This window comes from Diabrotica virgifera, chromosome 1 (genome assembly GCF_917563875.1).
Source record: "Diabrotica virgifera virgifera chromosome 1, PGI_DIABVI_V3a".
NCBI lineage: Eukaryota > Metazoa > Arthropoda > Insecta > Coleoptera > Chrysomelidae > Diabrotica > Diabrotica virgifera.
In genome coordinates this window covers 315338309-315362212 of record NC_065443.1, presented here as the reverse complement: position 1 = coordinate 315362212, position 23904 = coordinate 315338309, and the positions used below count along the sequence as shown (strand labels likewise).

Below are 23904 nucleotides of genomic sequence, written 5' to 3'. Positions count from 1 at the left end.
AAAAACAAAATTTAAGTGATGCCTCCGGGATAATATGACAGTACTATGAAACAAAATCAGTTCTTCAATTTTCCTGTAGAATTTTTTGTTAGGAGAAAGCCTCGTATAATGCCATGTAAGCAAATTTATTTTTGTTACCTGAATAATAAGATAATAACAAACGATATCAATACATGTACCTACAAACTGATGCAAGAATCTTGTAAATTGGAGTACAAATAATAAAGTTATGAGTTGTCAAACTTAATCAAATTTTTCAGTGGCGAAATTTTGTGCCGGTGAATGTATATTTTCTGGAAATGAGTAGAGTTGCCTTATCATCTTTGATAGCAAAATAAATGGGTGTAAGGGAACGTGTTGCATATCTCCTTTACATTTTTTTAAAATGTCTCTGCTCTCAGTTTTGGTTTCTTCTATTTTCATGCAAATTTTGTTCAAATGTACGTTCTTATCCCTTAAAAAATGAGTACAAGCAATCAATTTTAGTTCTGAACATTCCTTTTTATCTTGTACATTGTACACCACTGGTCAATGCCGGACTTTAGGAATGAAAGTCAGTAAAAAATCCAATGACAACCAAAGTTCGATCGTATTCTTACTCCTCCGAATTCGATTCCTGCGAATGATTTTTGTATCATTATTTGCCTAAATTCGGGCGTCCAACAGATTCAAAACGTTATCTCCACTTTCTCCATCAGCAGGGTTGCGGCATACGCCGTCTAGCGTGCGGATGACGCACCGTACTCTCCAGTATTATGAAAATCGTCGCGCGAATATAACGTTAAACTAACAAAAATGTTGTTTTTCTAAAAACAGTGTCATAAACATGGCCTTAAAAAACAATTTTGTGATCTTTTTGGTGTTTGTGGGTGAATTGTGTAGTGTGGCTGTCGGTAAGTTTAGTTTTTTGGAAAATTAATTCATAAACCTGTTTTTAAATTAGTTAATGCTCTGATAAAAGTTTTCAACAAATTGATTGCACTAACAATATTCCACAAGGCTAAACAACGTGCTGAGGATAGAAAGCAATTTTATAAGAAACACCATAATTTCATTATTTCTTAGATTTACTTTTTGTGGTTAATATAATAATCTATAGAGTGATCCATTTATTATACAGTCGCATCTTTTATGAAAAAATTCTACGCTACTGCACACGAAGCTATTACATTTTTTGTTATTAAGGAAGATTCTCACGAAGTCAGTATCACTATAACAAATTTCTTCCATTCTTTGCGATTTCGCGTCAATATCTTTGCGTCCATCCATGTCACTCCTCTTCTCTCCAAGGTATTTCCGTTTACTTCATCCCATGTCTACCTATTAGTCTTCGTCATTTTTTGTTTTTCAACATTTTTGCTTCCCATAGCTTCTTACTGGTATGGGTATGGTATCTTTCTTCTTCTTCTTCTTAGGATGCCTCTTCGTTCCGAACGTTGGCGATCATTTTGGCCATGATGATTTTGTTGGTTGCTATAAGGAATAGTTGTGTTAAGGTCTTTCTATATCGTGCTCTTAGGTTAGCAAGCTCTTTCCTTCAATTTTGCCTTGCAACATGCATTGGAGTAGCTCGTATCTGCCTTGATTTCTCACGAGCACTACAAGCACTGCAGCTTACGGCCCTTCACGATGTTGACCAAATCTGCGGTTGTGTTCATCCTCCGTAGCACTTCTTCATTGGTGAATTTGTCTGTCCATGGTATCTTCAGAATCCTTCTGTACAATCATAGCTCAAAAGCCCGAAGTTTTGATAGAGTTTCCGTTTTGAATGTCCATGCACGTTTCTACTCCGTATAGAAGCACTGTATTTCGTTTTTGTAAGATACAGTTGTAGCGTTTTCTAAATAGGTACATATATTAAGCTTTTAATTTCTGCTTCTAGAAATCCTGTTTCTTCTATTATTATTCCTAAGCAAAATAAATTTCAACTTGTACTATTGTTCCTTCAATTTCTACATTAAATTCTTCTCTTGTTGCTTGAATATAACGTGAAATTAACAAAAAATATTGTTATTGTAAAAACAGTGTCATAAACATGGCAGTTAAAAACAACTTTGTGATCTTTTTGGTGGTTGTGGGTGAATTGTGTAGTGTGTTTGTCGGTAAGTCTAATTTTTTGGAAAATTAATTCATAAACCTGTTTTTAAATTAATTAACGTTGTGATAAAAGTTTTCAACAAATTGATTGCATTAACAAACAATATTCCACAAGGCTAAACAACGTGCTAAGGATAGAAAGTCTGTTAAATGTTATTAACAGTTTTATTATAAGAGACACCCTCATTTCATTATTTCTTCTGATTTACTTGTTGTGGTAAAGATAATAGTATAAAGTGTGATCCGTTTATTGTACAGTTTGTTTTTTTTTTAATTCAAAAAAGTATGCTACTGCTCACAAAGCTATTACATTTTTTTTTGGCAATTAGTGCAGTTACTGAAGGTTTTCACCTCCGATATCGTTGAACCTCCATCGATTTTCATGAAAATTGGTGAGTAATTGAGGATACCTCAAGGAACACAGGTGACATGATACCAACTTGCGCTTTTACCCTGGGGGTGGATGCCACCCCATCTCGGGGGTGAAAACTATTTTATTAAAAATAATACCATAAGTCGATAGAGGGACAAATTATAAGCAACATTTGTTATATAAAGTTATTAAAATACGTCAACACTTTTTGAGTTATTAAAGACCAAAGATTTTATTTTTTCGTAAAAAAATGCATGTTTTTCACGTATAAATCAAAAACTATAAGCTTTTACAAAAAAGTTATGTTATAATTACTGAAATTGAAGATAAAAAATTGAATACATTCCTCACATAAAGAACTAAACTAATGTTAGTTTAAAGTGAGTTATTGGCAATTGAATGTGTATTTTTTTCGACGAGTACTCAAATCTAAGTATTCAAGCTTAAATAACGGGAAAACGATGCAATGAATAAAATATTCCTGCTAAACATTTGCCAAAGTACTTCGGAATACCTATCAAATGAGCTTCAGAACAAGGTAATAGCGTCAAATTTAAGCAAGTTATAATGAAAATAAAAGAACCGTTTCGAATTTTTTAGGAAAATGTGAAAAATAAAACATTCGCCATTTCCACAAAAATTAAAATTTATAGTAAGCCTTACAAGAACTTCTTTATATTAGCATAAGTAATGTTTTCGATAATTTTGACCGGTTTAGAATGCATATTTTTGAAAAAAAGTATAGTTTAAAAAAATCATACTTTTAAAATTAATGTAATTCTCATATTCTTTTGATAATAACTCCAAAAATACTCAATATACGTAAAAAATTATATATAACCAAATTTTAGTTTTTTCCATGTCGAATATTTTACCTGCTTTATTATTCCTATAGGGTAAAAATAACCGAAATAGAAACGTTTAAATATTAAATTTTGCTGTGGGAACCATGCAACCGAGGTCATTTAACCTTTTATTTTTAAAAAAGTAAGGGGTATAAAAGATTTGGTTTAACGTGTTTAAATAGCACTTGAAATTAACTTTCAAACAGTTTTTAGATAAACCTGATATCGTAAACACGAACGGAGTTTAAAAAAAAACATTTTTTGAAAAAATTTTTAAAAGATAAATTTGGAAAACATTTTGGAGCATAAATTTTAACGCTATCAACATGTTCGGTGGCTCATTGGATAGATATTTTTAAGTACTTTGACAAATGTTTAATAAGTTTATGTTATAAAATGCATCAATTTCCCGTTATTTCAGCTTGAATACTTAAGAGTTTTTTACTCATCGAAAAACATATACATTCAATTACCTATAACTCACTTTTAGTTAACTTTAAAAGGTTTTTCTAGCAAGGGGTTTATTTAATTTTTAATTAGCTTCAATTTTGGTAATAATAACTTTTTTGTAAAAACTTACTCTTTTTGAGTTATTGATGAAAAATTGGTTAAAAACATGCATTTTTCTCAAGAAAAATTAAAATTTTTGATCTTTAATAACTCAAAAAGTTTTGATTTATTTTATATAACAAATTTTGCTTGAAATTTGTCCCTCTTTCGAATTATGGGGTTATTTTTAATAAAATAATTTTCACCCCCGAGAAGGGGTAGCATCCACCCCCAGGGTAAAAGCGCAAGTTGGCAACATATCACCTTTGTTCCTTGAGATATCCTCTAACCACTCACCAATTTTCATGCAAGTCGATGGAGGTTGAACGAAATCGGAGGTAATAGCTCATTTCCACCTTCAGTGACTCCACTAAATAGGGAGGACTCTCATACAGTCAGAATCATTAATTATATTATTTACAAAGGAAAACTAGCTAACACGGATTACACTCTTTCCGCAAAAAGGCCAATCAGGGTATTTTTATAATCAAAAACCTTTCTACCATTCATTGGTATAAGGTTTAATTTACATCGTAACACATTTCTTCCATTATTTACAGTTTCGGGTCATGTCGTCTTTGCATATGTCCATATCACCTCCCTCTTTCTTCATTATCTTTCCGATTACTTCATCCCATGTCTGTCTTGGTATTCCTTTTTTGATCTTCAATATTTTTGGCTTCTCAGACTTTTCTCATTGGTAGGGCATCTTTCATCCGTTATACGCAAGAAAGTAGGAATAATTAAAACGATCGGAAGCATCTACCAGAACAACACAATAAAAACAAAAAAAAGAAGATGAACTAACTGACCCAATTGAAGCTGGCAAGGGGATAACACAGGGGATTCCACGGATCCTTTATTGTTCAACCTAATCATGGATGAAATATAAAGAAAGCAAGCACTACAAAAGGATACCAAATGGAAGAAGAGCCATTTAATTATCTGCTGTGCAGACGATGCAATACTAACCTCTCAAAATGAACATGATTCACAACGTATGCTGCTCCAATTTAATATAACTGCCAGAAAATTTAACATGTTAATTTTCCAAAAAAGACTAAATGGATGGATATAACAGCAGGAGTGGAAGATCAAGTGAATATGACACAATATACAGAAATAAAAATATTTACAAAACAGTCATCAGACCTATGATGCCATACGCTACAGAAACACGACCTGACACAGAGAAGACAAACATATTGCTCGAAATAGCGGAGACGAACACCCTTCAAAAAATCGATGGTAATAGACAGAGAGGCAGCGCTGAAAAATCTATTTGAATTTACTAAAGCTAGATTTTTCACAGTTGATTACTGTGAGTGTGTAAAGAAACATATTGCGGTCGGTCAAGCCAAAGGTAGAACAGGGGTTACTGAGAGGGTTTCAAAGTTGCTTTCCTACGAAGGTGTCCATTTACTAAGGCTGAAAATCAGTACACACATTTTAAATTAAATATAAATAAAAGTTATTATAGTCGGTCAGCTGTATGACGGGACAGAGCCGGTCGGTCAGCCCAATATTCGATTGAGGAAATGAAGCATTTTGGCTCGAAGTTTTTTCGTCCAGCATGGATTTACTTGAAATTTTCACAGAAGGTAGGGAATAGTCCAAGGATCATTTTTTATATCATGCCGCTATCATATGCTAAAACCTTGGGGGTGTTTGCCACCCCATCTCGGGGGTGAGAATTTTTTATTACATTTTAACCATGTAATTCGATGTAAAAAGTGATTCTAAGAAAAAAAAATGTATTTTACATTTTCTTCGTAAAACTAATATTTTTCGAGTTATTCGCGCTTGAAAATAACAGTTTTTCGACGAAAAAATCGACTTTTTTAGAGGGTTTTTTGAGAATACCTCGAAAAATATGCATTTAATGAAAAAAACTGTGGATAATAAAATTGTATCTTTTAGTAACACAAACCAAATTCTTTTCCAATAATATCTTTAAGACCAATACAAACCGAGATACGGCATGTTAAAGGTTAGCTTTTTTCGTCAAATGGATAATTTGAAATATTCAAAGCCAAATAATGGAAAAATTGGCATTTTTCGAGGAAAACTTAAATAATATTTTTTTAAGTATACAATTAGACCTTTCAAAAAAAAATAATAAAAAGTATCTAGCATGAAAATTAAGCGACTTATAATCAAAAAAATGTCGTTACCTGCTTTTCTCTACGAAAAAATCAGTGAAAACAACCCCCTAACTACCTTCCTAATTCAAAATTTATCTTCAGCTTTCTGTAGTTCCTTTTATATTTATATTATCAATACACTCAAGGAGTTTGACCTATTTAAAATGCCTAATTTTGGAAAAATATTATATCTCACTGTGTACTGATTTTCAGCCTTATTAAATGGATTTAATTACCTTCGTAGGAAAGCAACTTTGATATCCGCTCAGTAATGAGACCCCTCAAAAACGATTTTGTAGGATTTTTAAAGAGCTATAAGACTGTGTAAATTAAATTCCGTAAGATGCCTTAGTTTTTAATTGGGGCGGGTTTAAAGGGCTGGAATAAGGGGGTGTTTGCTGGTAAATAGAGGATTTAAACAGCTATACCTGGCTAACTATTTAGGTCCAGAGATTATTTAAGTTTACAGATATTCGACGGAAATGCAAGGTGGAGAACGTTAATAACTGAGTAAGAAACAGAAGAATAGAATGCAATATAAAAGAAGCCCAATGACAAAAAATCGAGTAGTAAGAACAGCGAGAGAGAGAGAGAGAGAGTTCCTCAATAAGAAGAAAATCAGTGGGAAAACCACGAAAACGATGGAATGACAACTTCCTGGATGCAAATTGAAAAAACAGACAGTGGCACGCCTATTTAAAATAAGACGAAGAAGTTAATATTAGTCTCCTATAAACGAATTAAAAATGTCATCGAATCTGTTTATTAAAAAACACGTTTTGGAAAACCTTGGTTTTCCACAATAAAGAACATTTACATAAAAATAACAAACAATATATTTATTTAAACCACAAGATGTTTTTGGTTGATGACTTAGATGTTTATACTGTGTGGTCCAGAATTATTGACTGAGATGAATCAGAAAGATAGGCCAATTTTATTTTATTGGGCGGGACTAAATGAGTGTTTTACTCTCAACTAATATTAGGAGTAAATGTTTTTATAACTTTATAATTTTAAACCGGAAGGGCGATCCTGTGCCTATTTTATCTCATCCATACGTTAGAGATATCCTTCTTTAGCCCATCCTTTAGATGGTTTAGTCTTGTACAACGTCATATTATTAAAAACTCAATACGACGATTAGATATAAGGACGATACAGTATTGCTGGCAGATAGTACGCAGGGGCTCCAAAGGATGATGGATAATGTTGTAGAAGCTTATAACAAATACGGCCTAAAACTAAATTGTAAGAAGACAAAAATAATGATCGTTAGTAAGAACAACAATATGAACGCCCAAATTACAGTAAAGAATACACCCTTAGAAAGAGTACAGCAAAATATGCTATCTGGGCTGCAATATTAAGGATACTTGGGATCATAGCTACGAAATAGAAACTCGTATTGAAAAGTCAGAAGCTCTTTTTACAGTCTTAGAAAGATTCTCTGCAACAAATCTTTAATGCTGGCCAATCTAAGGAAGTGGGCTGATCTATTTCGAGCTACTATGAATATAATAAGATGGGTCAATGTGGTTGCCAACAGCTCTAGAAGATAGCCACCTTTAGAAGAAGAAATAGGACGGACCGCTTATCTGTAAGTTCCTGGGAGGAATACGAGAGGAAGACCAAAGAAGACCTGGGCTGAAAGATTAAAGAAGCAACATTTGGCAGAATATGTCGGTAAAGAGGATTAATAGTGGTATGAGCCAAGATAGAAACTAATGCAGAAATGTAATTCAGGGAGCCCACCTCGCATAGGAATAAGAACGAAGACATAATGGAAAACTGAATGAGTGTATCTAGTCAATTTATTGCACAATCTAAAGTGTTATATTCCTCAGTTAGTAATAATAGCTGAAAAGCCGAAACAAAAAATCACCATAAATAAGAAAAGCTCTCAGGATTACGTAACATAAATAGCTGAATAAGATAAGGCTTCAAAGAATTATTTGGAATGGCTGAAAACAAAGCCTAGTTTGATATTGTACTCCCTTGCTATTGTACTTTTACAGAAGGAGAGAAAAAAGGATTTATTAATGATCGGTTTAAATTTTAATTTATATAGGTGTCGAAGTATCGATTTGTATCTAAAATGGTAAATAAAAATATGCAAAAAACGTCCGACACTCTTTGAAAATTTTCCCTTCAACAAGAAAATATCTAGAATGTGTACTTTTTTGAAATAACTCAAAAATGCTTTTAGTCCAGGGCGCATCTGTTTTTAGATGGACGTTGGGAGGTGACTCAAATTTTTTTGCAGAAATTCCTTGAAAATAAATCAAATAATAATATTTGAGTTATCCTCCCTCTCAAAAAGGTCCGCAACATTGTTTAAATAATCAAAATGTCAAAAATTGAAGGAAAAATTCGATTTTTTCTTCGTTTTTTGATTATAACTTTAAAAGTATTCATTTCCGAAGAAAGTTGTACTGACATAAAAGTTGCGTAATTAAATTTCCTACAATATTGAATTTGTTAAAAATTTAAAAAAATAGTCACCCTAGTTGCAAAATACCAATAATTGCGAAAAAACCGTACAAAAACAAGTATTCGCATTTTACGTTTTTCAACCATTTATGCTAGACCTAGTTCCTTCATATTTCACCGAGAAAAACTTTATGATACAGTAAAACAACACTGTAAATTTCATTAAGATCGGTTTAACAGATTTTGCAAAATAAATTTTGCAATCCAGCTTTCGCAAAAAAAAATTATTTTTTCAAAATGTTACAGGACTAAAAATAAAGCAGATAAAAAGTTGAATTTTTTTGATTATAGAAGTGTACTGTACCTTTTATTTTCAATTTGCAAAAATTAAAATCGACTAATTACCACGGCGTCAGGAAATTTTTATAAATAAACATTAATTTTTGGTGCTACGCGCAGGACAGCGGTGTTCGATTCACACAAGTTGATTTCCACCAAAATTTCTTCCAATCTTTATCTAATATATTATTTTCTTACTCTATATTTTGTTGTAATGTAATATTTTAATTCTACAAAAATCAAACTAATTTTATTATTGTTTGTGAAATATTGTTTAAACAATTGCATATGTTTAAAAATAATAAACTTTTATTTTCTAAGTTAAAATATATGAACAAAGAAAGTTTTTGCTAATAAAAGTGTTATTTCAAAGGATAGAGTATGTCTTTTTATTTTGCAATAAACAAATTTATTTATTTATATTGCAATGTAATAAAAAATTAAAATGTATCAATCATTATCAAAGGTCATTGGAATGCCCAATCACAGCAAACTATCCGCTGTCCTGCGCGTAGAACCAATAATTAATGTTTATTTAAAAAAATTTCTGACGCCGTGGTATTAATCGATTTTAATTTTGCAATATTGCAAATGAAACGTACAGTACAGTTCTATACGTAAAAAAAATTCAACTTGCTATCTGCTTTATTTTCAGTCTTGTAACGTTTTTAAAAAAATGAATTTTTTTTGCGAAAGCTGGATAGGAAAATTTATTTTGCAAAATCTGTTGAACCGATTCTTCATGAAATTTACAGTATTGTTTTACTGTATCATAGAGTTTTTCTGGGTGAAATATGAAGGTTCTAAGTGTAGCATAAATGGATGAATAACGTAAAATGCGAATACTTGTTTTTGTATGTTTTTTTCGCAATTATTGCTATTCTGCAACAAGGGTGACTATTTTTTAAATTTTTAACCAATTCTATATTACAGGAAATTTAATTACGCAATTTTTATGTTAGTACTACTTTTCTCGAAAATGAATACTTTTAAAGTTATAATAAAAAAACTAAGAATAAAATCGAATTTTTCCTTAATTTGTTGACATTTTGATTATTTAAACAATGTTCCGGACCTTTTTGAGAAGGAGGTTTATTTCCAAGCAATTTCTGCAAAAAAATTTGAGTCACCTCTCAACGTCCAAATGTACTAATATTTTTACAGATGCGCCTTGGTCTATTTCTTTAAAACTTAAAACGTCAATATAAACAATTACCTATGACATCATAACATAAAAAGCATTACAAAATTTTTTCACAAAATATCAAAAAGATATTACCTAATATAATACCACAATATTAAAAGGCATTGACGATAATGGTATTTACTACAGAGGTTTTAAATCTTAATTTAGTCTATTATTTTCCGACCAAGTACATTCATTAGACAATAAATTTTGTCAAATTATTTTGTCGTTAAAAATTACATCTTTGCAATCTAAATATATCCACAATAATTGTTATGAATGTCTTGTGTGATTAATAAATAATACTACTAACCGATGTATACGTCTTTAAAATTCAAGGTAAACGTGTAGGTACTATTCGTGTGTTTCCAGACTATTGGCCTCCGGCATTTGGTGACTAAAGAATACAAAGATGACTGGGTCAATCATGTATTCTAGAGATGTAGCTACTAACAGTATAAGAGCATTCCGATATGTAACTATATTTTGAAGAAATAGGAATTAGAATAACAACATGATCTATTGCAATGAATTTTCAGAATTTTATGGATGTCTTAACAACTGTTAAACCCAAAGTGAATCCACAAATTGTAAAAACAAATTTTTTTAAAAGATTACAACAAATTCTAATATCAAAGGTGGAACAGGCAAATAAAAACTCAAAAAGTGGTAAAGCGCAAGGTCCTGATTAAATTTCAGTAGAAATATGAAAAATCACGAACAATGAAAATATAGAGTGTCTAACTATTAAATTAGTGAATAAAATATACTTTTTATATGTCTATCTATTCTGTCATGTTTAGGCAATACAACTAACTCTTGAATGCCCAGGTGATTATAGCATAGGAAAATGTTACATAATACTTTGTTCGAACCCCCTCTCCTGCCCCTGCAATGTACTCTAACGTTTACAGGACCCCATTTCCCCAAAGACTGATAAAATAGAACTACTTCTGGACTCGGTGCTTAATCTATACGTACTCTCATTGGCATTTGTTGCAATGGAGGCACAGAAACTAGAAAAGAAGCTGATAGCGACCGGCCTCTAGACTCTAGATTAGTCTAGATGGACTGATGACCTGAAAAAAGTAAACTGGCTACGAGCGACCCAGTGTAGACAACACTGGAATAAATTGCGGGAGGCCTATGTTCAGCAGTGGGTGTAATTGGACCAAAAAAAAAATTTAACAAAAGCAAGCTTACCTGAAATACATGTCAACTGAGACACAAGAAGCATACGATAATTAACAATAAGAATAAAGAATATAAAAAATAAAACAGGTGCACTTGTAAAAAGAATAAAAAAAATGGTTACTGGGAACGTTTTTGGGAAAAAAGGAAATATGGCGCTTTATAAGAGGTCTCAGAACCAATATATAGATGTACTATTAATAGATAATGAGAGTACTGTGAAGAATTTGAGGAATTTATTAATGTCACTATGTCTGTAAAATTCGTTGATAATTTTTTCCACGCCTTCCTTTTTGTTTAAACTGTTCTTTCATAAATTATATAGTCTGTCTAGAAAGTATCCGGAAAAAAGAAAGCAGAATTATAATTTTACGGTATTTATTTCTACCACTTGAAATATAAAATGTCAACAAATAATTCATCTCATTTACTTATACAACCTCCATTTAAATCTAAACACTTAACTAAACGTCCAGGTACACCCGAAACTAGGTCAAGGCCATAATTTTCGGTAATGGTGTTCCAGGCCTGTAAAACTGACCGAATCAAACCTTCTTTATCTCGTGGCGCTGCTCGTTCCACTTCAATCTTCATCAGTCGCCATATGTTTTCAATGGGGCTAAGATCTGGAGATGCTGCTGGCCACGAAATTGTTGCCAATTCGTGTTCTTGCATCCAAGCTTGAGTATAAGCAGAAGTATGGCATCTTGCTGAAAACGCCACCCCTCTGGATATAAAACATGAGCCGTTTCAAGAAGAAAACCATTTAGGATGTCACAATATTTCGCACTATCAACAGTACTATACACAGAGGTGTAGAACCACGCTGAGATATTGCTCCCCAAACCATTATTTTAGTGGGAAATTTGCAAATGTGAACGGTAACATTTTCTGTAGATAGGACATTTAGATGATTTGCACTAAGCTGGAAACAACTTTCATCAGATATAAAGACATTATTAAAATTATCTTCTTGAAAACTCTTCTTCTTGATATTAGTCTTCGTTGCCTTTGCAGAGGTGTCATTGTAGGGATTTTTTTGGGTTCCTTGATATGTAGCCTTGCTTTTTCAGTGACATGTGGACAGTTTCTGGGCACACTTTTATTCTTCGTTGATTTCCAAATTTGTTCGCCAATTTTCGAAACCCTAGATGCGGATTTTGTCGTCCTAAAGCCACTAAAGCTTTTAAAATGTTCTCGCGAACTTACGCGGTCTACCCGAAACTGGTCTATGTCTCATATCTATGCCATTTTTGATCCTCTTTATTGTCTCATACACTGTACTTTTTCCAAGTTCAGTCAATTGCACTATTTTTTTTACGTTTCGGACCCCCTTCCTATACAAATATTCCACCACTTTTCTTTTTTCTACTTGCGACATTATTTCACAAATCTTAAGTCTGTTTACAAACAACAATATTTGACAGATGGTATTGTCATGCGATTTTTTCCATAACCTACTATCGGCACAACCTACTTGATGCATTACTTTGTCTTAAAATGTTACAAAGAGGAAATCTATTAAAATTAGGAATAAATATAAAATTCCGGATACTTTCTAGACGGACTATATTTGTCTATGTTGTAAGTAATTCAGTTTCAGTGAAAATGTTATCAACATTTCACCTTCTATTCCTGATATAATTTTAAACTGATAAAAATACTCACACCTCACTCTATTTGCGTTACAGTAGAATTTCTATATAAATTTATTATTTGTGATAGGTTCTTATCAGAATGGTGTAAAACCAAAAATTGTAAATACCTACTGTGTCTCAGACTATTTGACTGGTTTGTTTAGATGATGACGAATTGTCTAATTTTAAGAATATTTCGAATGGGAAAGTTTAGCTAATGATACGTTAAATGGATTTGTTTTTACAAAAAGACAAAATAGCTGAAATACAGGGTGGATTCATTAAGAATGTTCAATCTCTCAGAGATTGGACATTCTTAATCAATTGGATCTCAGAAATCTCTTGTAGATTCTAGACCTCAAAATTTGATGATCCTGCCCAAAATACCTTATATTATCTACAAATTGCTAGTTTCCGAGATACCGGGTGTTTAAAGTTTAAATATGGAGGTTATTTTTTGCAATAATTTTTTATTTTCACAATTTCTATTTAAAATTGACAATTTTACGTTTTTTGGTTTGAGGATTGCTAACTTAACATCAATTTAGCATTGTAAATAGAGGGCGCTAATTACACTTGGTTGTGTTTAGCAAATCAAAGCAAATTTTACTAGGATCCATTTTTCCTTCAATTTTCCCCTTCATAATCAACTGCAACAACTTGTACTTATCATTTGTCCCAACAATGCTGTTTTTCTCTTTTTAATGGTGGTCAAAAGTTCTCTGTCTCTTCCCATTCCGTTAACACCATTTCGTTCGTAATATGATCGGTCCACAATATTTTTAATATTCTCCTAAAAAGCACATTAACAGTCCAAGCTTTGACACCATAAAGAAGAATGGATATAACATTTTAACATGTGATATCGGATTTGTGGATTGAGAAGCGCTAAATTCTAGCTGCTGTTGTTTGATTTATATAATTTGATCGGTTATCGGCTGTTGCCATTCTAAAAGATAAAATTAATCCTTTTTTTTTTGTAAATTAATGCCTGTCATATGCGACTAAATTGAAAAATCCAAAGGACTTAAATCAGTACTTCTTGGTGGCCAAGTAAGCTCACTTCCACGATCATTCCATTAATGTAAAAGCTGTTGATTTAAGTATTGACGAAGTTCTAAACAATAATGTTGCCCTTTGTGCAAAAACCACATGTTTTGTCTTAAATCGAGAGGTATACCTTGTAGTAAATGGTGTAAATGTTCTTAAAGAAAATCTAAATATAGAGGTCCATTTAAAATGGTTGGCAGTTCAAAAGGACCTATTAAATAGTCACATATTACACCACACCAAATGTTAACCTTAAAGTTGTACTGAAAATAGATTTCTGTCTTAGCAAGGGGATTTTCAGAATCCCAAAAATGATTATTTGACGAATTAAATATTCCTTGCCTGGGAAATGTTGCCTCATCAGTCGAAAGAATTGTTTCCATAAAGTCTGGGTTAATATTTTTGTTTTTATTCAAACATTGAGCAAATTCTAAACGCGCAGGTAAATCTTCTTCTTCTCTATGTACCTTGTCCGTTCCGAACGTTGGCAATTAACATGGCTATTCTGACTTTGTTTACGGCAGCTCTAAATAGTTCGGCAGATGACAATCTGAACCATTGCCGCAAGTTTTAGAGTTTGCCCCTCTCTCTTTACTTATCTGGTGTAGTACCTACCTACCTCAGCGTATTAAATTCTGAACAGGTGTGTAATTATGTGGATACAGTTTCCGCCTTCAATATTCTAATATTAACAGAAGATTGACTTATCCTTGTTCCAAGACTTAGACTGTAACATTGGAAGGTGACTAATTTCTTGGCTGCGCAATCTCAAACACTGTTTTTTTTGCTGGTCTGACCAGCTTCTTAGAGTAGCAGTGAATTGAGTGTAAATAATCATGATGATATCTAACTTTTGACAGAAGATGACATGGTAAGAAGAATGAGATTGATATTATATAAAAAGCATTAATGAAAAAAAAAAAGAGGAAAACTGACTACCTATTGAAAATACAAAAGTATAAGTACATAAGACGCCCACAAAATATTAACCACACTTCATCAAAAGCCATACAAGATAGCAATCTTCCTAATCCAAAATTGGCCTAACACAACAGTTATAATTATACAGTATTCATCAGAAAACTAGTACATATACATACAGTCGAACCTGCTTATTGGAATAACCTTCGTGTCAAGCAAAATTATTCCTATAACCAGGATATTCTAATAACCGATTATTGGTTGCTAGTATAAACGTTTCGGGACCTCAAATTTCTATTCCTTAAACCGGGATATTTTTTTAACCGGTATTCCAATAAGCGGGTTCGACTGTATAAAGTAATCCAAAATATTAACCAAACTTCACCATAAGCCATACAAGATAGCACTCTTCCTAAACCAAAATAAGCTACAACAGTTCTAGTTACAGTCGAACCCGCTTATTAGAATACCTCTTAAAAGAATATCCCGGTTTAAGGAATAGATTTTTAAGGTAGTAGCAACCAATGATCGGGTATTAGAATATCCCGCTTATAGGAATAATTTTGCTTGGTACAAAGGATATTCCAATAAGCGAGTTCGATTGTATACAGTATTCATTAGAAAAGTAGTATATAAAGCAATCCAAAACATTAACCAAACTTCACTATAAGCCATATAAGATACCAATCTTTCTAAACCAAAATAGGCCTAACACAACAGTTATACTTATACAGTATTCATCAGAAAAGTAGTATATAAAGAAATCCAAAATATGGTCACACGCTTTGAGCTCTTTTCTACAAAACATACGTACAATTCAAATTCTGGCACGTTGTAGCTGTCCAATAGCACAAAGTAATAATATGCACAAAAAAAAAGTCCAGGGTACAAATACGTAAAATCTTATCGCACTGCTTCAAGAATATTATCTACAATACCCACAAAGAGGAAACGTGTATCGCGAAATTTTTAAACAAGCGGATAAAAGTTTTTCATGAACAAGCAATACTACCACAGATTTGTTTTTGTATTCATTTTCGACCCAAATAATCCAAGTAATGAAGCTTAAAATAGGACAAAGCCTCGCAATTTTTACAGAATCGATCGATGTGCTTGAAAATTTGAGAATAAGTAGTGGAGAGTCCAAGGATCAAAATCTATATAATTCCGAATGGCGCCTTTACCATGAGGGTGGTTGCCACCCCATCTCGGGGGTGGACATTTTTTTATTACATTTTTACCGCAAAAGTTGGTAAAAAGATTCATTATAAACAAAAAACGTTCTATACATTTTTTTGATAAAATTAATAGTTTTCGATTTATTCGATATCGAAAGTGTTAGTTTTATATCGAAAAAATCAATGTTTTCAATAAGTTTTCTGCTAATAACTCCAAAAGTTTTCGTTTTATCAAAACAACTTAACAAAAATGAACCTTATAAAGAAAACCGTTTTTTTTTTATATATAACCATTATATGTTGGCTCTTCTTCGTCAAATGCTAAATATTGTAGTTTAAAAGTCAAAAGACGGGAAAACTATGCATTTTTCGAGGATAACTTGTTTAAATTAATTTAAAGTATTTACAAATATATATACCGAGAAATACAAAAAAAGTCTCTAGCTCAAAAATTAAGTGACTTATAATGAAAATAATGTCAGTCCCTATTTTTTTTTTCAGCGAAATAGTGATCGGAAGGGACCCCCTAATCACCACCCTAATTAAAATTAGTCATTGACCCTATTTGGTCTTCTTTATTAATTTATGTATTATTAATAGGTTCTAGGTTCTAAGTTTGACCCGCTTAGAATGATTAGTTAAAAAAAATGGCGTCAAAAGCAAATAACGAATTTTTGTAGCTTGGAAAAAAATGGCCTTTTCTTCAGAATAGAAAGATTAGCATCAGAGATACGAAAAAATGTTTAAATATGAAATTATAGACTATATAATTTCCAAGAACCTGGTTTGCAAAAATTTTTTCTACGACAAAAATTGAGTGAGCTATTTATTGACAATTAAAAATTGTAATAAGATGCAAAAAACCTTTACCATCCCTTTCAAAGTCATCTCTCTTTGCTACTTAGGATTTTAAAAAGATTTAATATCAACATTCTTATAGACCTTGTAAAAACCTACAGAATTCTTTTTTACCAAACTTTCTAAGATGAAAAATAAAAAGTTACGGTTAAAAAATCAATATATTTTTTTGAAAAAAAAAAGAGGAGAAATCCAATTGGAAGCATAATAATGTAAGTTAGCGGTGTTTTTAGTCATTGGCCTTACTCACTTTACTTTATTTATGTATTATTAATAGATTCTAGAAGTTTGACTGGCTTAGAATGATTAGTTTTTAAAAAACTGGAGTTAGAAGCGAATAACGAATTTTTGTAGTTTGGTAAAAAATGCCATTTTATTCAGAATAGAAAGATTAGCATTAGACATACGAAAAAATGTTTACATATGAAATTATAGGTTATTTAATTACCAAGAATTTGGTTTGAAAAAATTTTTTCTACAGCAAAAATTGAGTGAATCGTAAATGAGTATATCGAAAAACATTGATTTTTCGATATAAAACTAACACATTCGAATGCTAATAAATCGAAAACTATTAATTTTATCAAAAAAATGTATAGAACATTTTTTGCTTATAATGAATGTTTTTATCCACTTTTTTGGTCAAAATATAATAAAAAATTTCCACCTCCAAGATGGGGTGGCAACCACCCCCATGGTAAAAGGGCCTTTGGGCATCATATAGATTTTGATCCTTGGACTATCCACTACTTATTCTCAAATTTTCAAGCAAATCGATTTATTCTGTAAAAATTGCGAGGTGAAAAGCTTCGGTTCCTGGACTAAAATGTTTCGAGGTTATGTAGGTACAGGGTTTTTTACGTCCCGAGGAAACATTTCTCTACTCGATATGGAATAGACTGATAAATTTTTCGAAAGTTTTCTTGCTCTGCTATGAAATGTCTTACAATTTTTTGCAATTTCTTAGATAACATTTTTGATATTGCGTCATTTGTTAGTTGACGAATAGTAGTGCAGTCAGTGAGGCCATTTGGCTCCGAATTCCATACCTACTGCTACTGCATCAACCCTACTGCATCAATGTACTTGATATTTTCACTGTAAGTAGGGAATAGCTCAAGAAACGAAGTCTACCAGTCTACCCTATATCCTATAAAAATTATTAAATATATTTCTTAAGTTAGTAGGATAAAATTATTATATTCTCTATTAAAAATATTTATAATACCGGGTGTCCACTTATATTTTCCCCCATTTTAACTGCCTATAACTTCTAAACGGCTTAAGATAGAAATATGCGGTTTTCGATGAAATGTTTTATTTTAGTAAAAGTTTTGGATTAAAATTTTTATATCGCTTTCAAATACGAAAAGAAAAATGCCGGATTTTTGAAAAAAACGTTGTTGACTTTTTTTTAATGGAACACCAGTATATTTTTTTGTAAATTGAAAGAAAGGTCATTCACCTATCCAGCGATATAAGGTTTTTCAAAATCGGTTGTCAAGTCACTGAGTAATTAATTTTTAAAATGAGAGGTGCAACGTGGATATCACATACCTAAATAACATAATGTGTGATTTCCACATTGCATCTCTCGTTTTAAAAATTAATTGCTCAGTCATTTGACCACCGATTTTAAAAATTATATCGTTGGATAGGGAAATGACCGTTTTTTCAAGTTTTTGGGTAAATGGCCATTTTTTATGTCGCTTTAAAAAATGGCGGATTTTTGGAAAAAAAACGTTGTTGACTTTTTTTATTGGAACACCCAGTATAATTTTTTGTAGCTTGAAAAAACGGTCATTTACCTATCCATCGATATAAAATTTTTTTAAAATCGGTTGTCAAATGACTGAGCAAATAATTTTTAAAATGAAAGATGCAATGTGGATATCCATATATCATAATTTCAATTGGGGTGTTTTTGTAGCTCCGGAAGTACGAGGCGGAGAGGTCTGTGCATTTTGGGTTAAGCTTTTTGAATTTTTTGATGATTTTTGGTGGGGACTTCGATTCGATCAGGGGCGTGCTTTCGGATTTTTTAAGGGGTACGAGTTTTGCTTAGGGGAGGGGGGTGCGATTGTCAAAGGCGAAAAAATTTCATTGGGTTTTAAAGCTAAGGGTTAGGAATAAGTGTCACTTTTGACCCGGGAATACTAGCTCAAACAGGGGCGTCACAAAAAAATCGCCAACTTGCGGGTTGAAGGAAAAAATTTAAAAAAAGGGCAAAAAAGTTGAAAAAAAATTTCAGATGGACGTAAATCGGGTGCTTTTCAGAGAAGAATGTTGTGCTTTTGGACTTAACCATTCTTAATTTTTTGCGATTTTTTAGTTGAATGTTTATCCCTACCAGGAGCGTACTTTCCTTTTTTTTAAGGGGAGCGAGTTTTTCATAGAGGTTGCGGGTGGGTTGGTCAAACGCGATAAAATTTTAGCGTGTTTTGACGCTAAGGGTTAGGAATAAGTGTGATTTTCGACTGGAGCCGATAGATCGAACAGGGGCGGCACAAACAATTTGCAAAGGGGAAATTTTGATGAAATGGCCAAAAATGACGATGTCGTCCCTCGTTTACCCAGAGTTTTCAAACTTTTCTAAAATTTCCGCCATAGCCCAAATATCCCACAGTTCCCATACTCCACAAAACTTCGATTTTTTTTCCAACCCCTACGGTAAGGGTGAGGGTGGCTACTAAAATGAGGTCAACTTTTTGAGTTCAGGGCCCAGTAGCACCCTTGCGGCGAAACGTATCGAATCTCGCGAGACATCAAAATTTGCGCATCGACGAGACGAAAAATATACGTTTTTTGAAATTTTCAATTTTTGATGGGAAATGTCAAAAAAAATTAAAAATAAAAAAAAATAAAAAAAAACAGAAAAAATGACATAGCTCCGCTCCCATAGCTGCGATTTTGGTCAATCTTTTATTGTTGTAAATGGTTTGATGTAGCGGATTCGAAAAAACAAGTTTTAATCAGTGGCGCATCCATGGGGAAAAAAAGGGGGGAAAATGGCGATATTTTCAACAAAACTTCAAAATCAGATGGATGCTTTTGGACTTACGATTTTTGAATTGTTTGCGAATTTTTCGTGACAATTTGAATTCTGTCAGTGGCGTGGTTGCGGATTTTTTTAGGGGTGCGAATTTTGCATAGGCGTGAAATTTAAAAAAAAAAACACAAAATGAGATTTATGCTTTTGGACAAGCTTTTTGAATTTTTTGCGGATTTTTCGTGTGGCGTCCCTCACCCTGTCAGTGGCGTCGTTTCGGATTTTTTAAGGGGTGAGTGTTTTGTATAGGTGTGTCAGTAGCAATACAAAGATTCGGCTTCCGGACTTAAGCTTTTAAAAATTTTTGGAGAATTTTTGTACCGATTTCAACTTTGCCATGGGCGTACTTTCGTATTTTTTAAGGGGTGCGAGTTTTTAATAGGGGTGGGGATGGCAATATGAAGTTTGTGCTTTTATACTTAAGCTTCTAGAATTTCTGGCGATTTTTTGTGTCGATTTTAACCCTGTAAGTGGCGTGGTTTCGGATTTTTTTAAGGGGTGCGAGTTTGGCATAGGGCTTAAATTTAACAAACAAACACATCACGAGCATTGTACTTTTATACTTAAGCTTTTTGAATTATTAGAGATTTCTTCGTGCCGATTTCAATCCTGTCAGGGGCGTACTTTCTATCTTCTATCTATATACGTAATTCAAATTGGGGCATTTTGTAGTTTCGGAAGTAAGAGGCTTGGAGATTTGTGCCTTTTGAGTTAAGCTTTTTAAATTTTTTGATGACTTTTGGTGCGGATTTCGATTCGGTCAAAGGCGTGCTTTCGGAGTTTTTAAGGGGTACGAGTTTTGCTTAGGGGAGGGGGTTCGATTGCCAAGGGCGAAAAAATTTGAGCGCGTTTTAAAGCCAAGAGTTAGGAATTAGTGTCACTTCTGACCGGAGTGCGCTAGCTTGAACAGGGGCGTCACAAAAAAATCGCAAACTTGCGGGTTGCAGGAAAAAATTGAAAAAACGGCAAAAAAGGGGAAAAAATTTTCAGATGGACGTAAATCGGGTGCTTTTAAACGAAGAATGTTGTGCTTTTGGTTAAGCTTTCTGAATTTTTTGCGATTTTTTCGTGTCAACTTCGATCATGTCAGAAGCGTACTTTATTTTTTTTAAGGGGAGCGAGTTTTTCATAGGGGTGGGGGTGTGTTGGTCGAACGCGAAACAATTTTAGCGCGTTTTGACGCTAAGCGTTAGGAATAAGTGTGCTTTTTTGACTGGAATCGCTAGCTCGAACAGGGGCTGCACAAAAAATTCGCAAAGGGGGAATTTTGAAGAAATGGCCAAAAATGACGAACTCATCCCTCGAAGTACCCGGAGTTTTTAAATGTTTGCAAAATTTTAGAGATGACCAAAATATTTCACAGTTTTTATGTACCAGGCAACTAAGAACCACGTTCCGATCTCTAAGGTAAGGGAGGGGTGGCTACTGGCTACCGTCAACTTTTTCATCAACTTTGTCAACTTATGGCGAAACGTTTCGAATCGCGCGAGGCATCAAAATTTGCGCATCGACGAGGCGAAAAATATACGTTTATCGAAATTTTCAATTTTTGATAGGAAATGTCAAAAAAAAAATAAAAATAAAACAAATAAAAAAACAGAAAAAATGACATAGCTCCGCCAGTATGGCTTCCATTTTGACCAAACTTTTATCGTTGTTAATGGTTTGATGTGGATTTGAAAAACCAAGTTTAAATCAGTGGCGTATCCATGGGGAGAAAAAAAGGGGGAAATGGGGACATTTTCAACAAAACCACAAAATGGGGTTGGTGCTTTTGGACTTAAGCTTTTTGAATTATTTGTGAATTTTTCGTGTCGATTTTAAACCTGTCAGTGGCGTCGCTTCGGATGTTTTAGGGTGTGAATTTTGCAGAGGTGTAAAATTTTCAAAAAACTCACGAAATAGTTTTGTACTTTCGCACAAGCTTTTTGAATTTGTTGCGAATTTTTTGTGCTGGTTTTAACCTTGTCAGTGGCGTCGTTTTGGATTTTTTAAGGGGTGCGAATTTTGCATAGGGCTGAAATTTAAAAAAAAAAATACAAAATAAGCTTTGTGTTTTTGAATTTAAGCTTTTTGATTTTTTTGCGATTTTTTCTTGCCTATTTAAATCCTGTAAGGGGCGCACTTTTGAGTTTTTGAAGGGGTGCGAGTTTTGTATAGGTGTGGGGGGCAATATGAGGTGTGTGCTTTTGGATATAAGCTTTTGAATTTTTTTGAGAATTTTTGTTCCGATTTCAACCCTCTCAGGGGAGTACTTTCGTATTTTTTAAGGGGTACGAGTTTTGTTTAGATGTGGGTGGGTAATATGAGGTTTGTGCTTTTGGACTAAAGCTTTTTGAATTTATTTCGATTTGTTTGTGCTAATTTTGACCCTGCCCGTGGCGTACTTCCGTCTTTTTTTAACGGGTGCGAGTTTTGTATAGACATGGGGGTGGCAATATGAGATATATGTGCTTTTGGATATAACCTTTTTAAATTTTTTAAGGATTTTTGTGCCGATCTCAACCCTGTCAGGGGCGTACTTTTGTATTTTTTAAGGGGTGCGAGTTTTGTAAAGGCGTGGGGGCAATATGCGGTTTCTGCTTTTGGATATAAGCTTTTAAATTTTTTAAGAATTTTTTGGGCCAATCTCAACCTGTTACGGGCGTACTTTCGTATTTTTTCAGGGGTGCGAGTTTTGTATAGATGTGGGAGGGCAACATGAGGTTTAGGCTTTTTAAATTTTTTCCGAATTTTGTTTGTGCCGAGTTCAATCCTGTCAAGGGCGTATTTCGTATTTTTTAAAAGGTGCGAGCTTAGGATACGCGTGGGAGGGCAGTATGAGGTTTGCACTTTTGGACATGAGCTTTTTAAATTTTTTGCGATTTGTTTTTACCGATTTCGACTCTTGTCAGTGGCGTACTTTCGTATTTGTTACGGGGTGCGAGTTTGTACTCAAAACGTGAGAATTTTGAGATCTCAAAAATAAGGTTTTTGAGTAGTAAATGGAAGTACCGTTTTAAAATCAATAAAATAGTATAAGCGATATATTATTCGACGTGCCTTAGAAAATTATTTCTGGTTAAAAAGTTCTAAACTAAAGTGCAATATTATAGTATATTATAGTATATTAGAGTATAGTATATTATAAAATGATAGTATTCTATGGATTTAGTAAGGCCTAACTAGTCACATAACATAATATCATTTTGCTTAGTTATGTTATTTAGGTATGTGATATCCACGTTGCACCGCTCATTTTAAAAATTAATTACTCAGTGATTTGACAACCGATTTTGAAAAACTTTATATCACTGGATAGGTGAATGACCTTTCTTTCAATTTACAAAAAAATATACTGGGTGTTCCATTAAAGACAAAGTCAACAACGTTTTTTTCAAAAATCCGCCATTTTTATTTTCGTATTTGAAAGCGATATGAAAAATTCAGTCCATTCAGACAAAACTTTTACTAAAATAAAACATTTCAGCGAAAACCGCATATTTCTATCTTAAGCCGTTTAGAAGTTATAGGCAGTTAAAATGGGGAAAATATAAGTGGACACCCGGTATATAATTCTCATATAAACAATTAGATATATATTTAAAATTGAAAACAATTTTATCTTGGTGATGGTTCCCATCCCTTCTTGGCGATGGAAGATTTGTTGGTCAAAATAACCACGGAAGTGGCTATATAACCTAATTTTCAGCCAAACTGTTCTATATTTTTTTTCTTAAAGCACAATACGTTTTGAGTTACTCGTGGTTGAAAATTTGCCATTTTCATTGAAAAATGACAACTTTTCGGGCGGTTTTTTGCGAATACCTCAAAAATTATGCATCTAATGAAAAAAACTATATAAAACACTTATGAAAAATCAAAAAAGATTCATTTCTAGTTATAATACAAAAAGAGGTATTACGGAAGGGAAAATTTTTTTTGGGGCATGCTCAATCGGTGTATTCAACTTACTATAACAGAGAAATGGTTGAGAAAAGGGGTATAATAATATTAATACCTTTTGTACTGCTTGAAAAGACCTTTAAAACGGGCACTGTTAAATGTAGATTAC

General features: G+C 32.9%; 1 protein-coding gene across 3 annotated transcripts in view; it reads left to right on the top strand.

Moving 5' to 3' along the window:
- Positions 1 to 738: 738 nt before the first annotated feature.
- LOC114340514 (vascular endothelial growth factor receptor 1) overlaps positions 739 to 23904 on the top strand; it is a 194871-nt gene continuing 171705 nt past the window's right edge. For all 3 annotated transcript variants that reach the window (XM_050653312.1, XM_050653313.1, XM_050653304.1), the window contains exon 1: positions 739 to 893. In XM_050653312.1, the coding sequence (XP_050509269.1) occupies positions 827 to 893 (67 nt within the window). In that variant the 5' untranslated portion in view covers positions 739 to 826. The remainder of the gene's footprint in view (positions 894 to 23904) is intronic.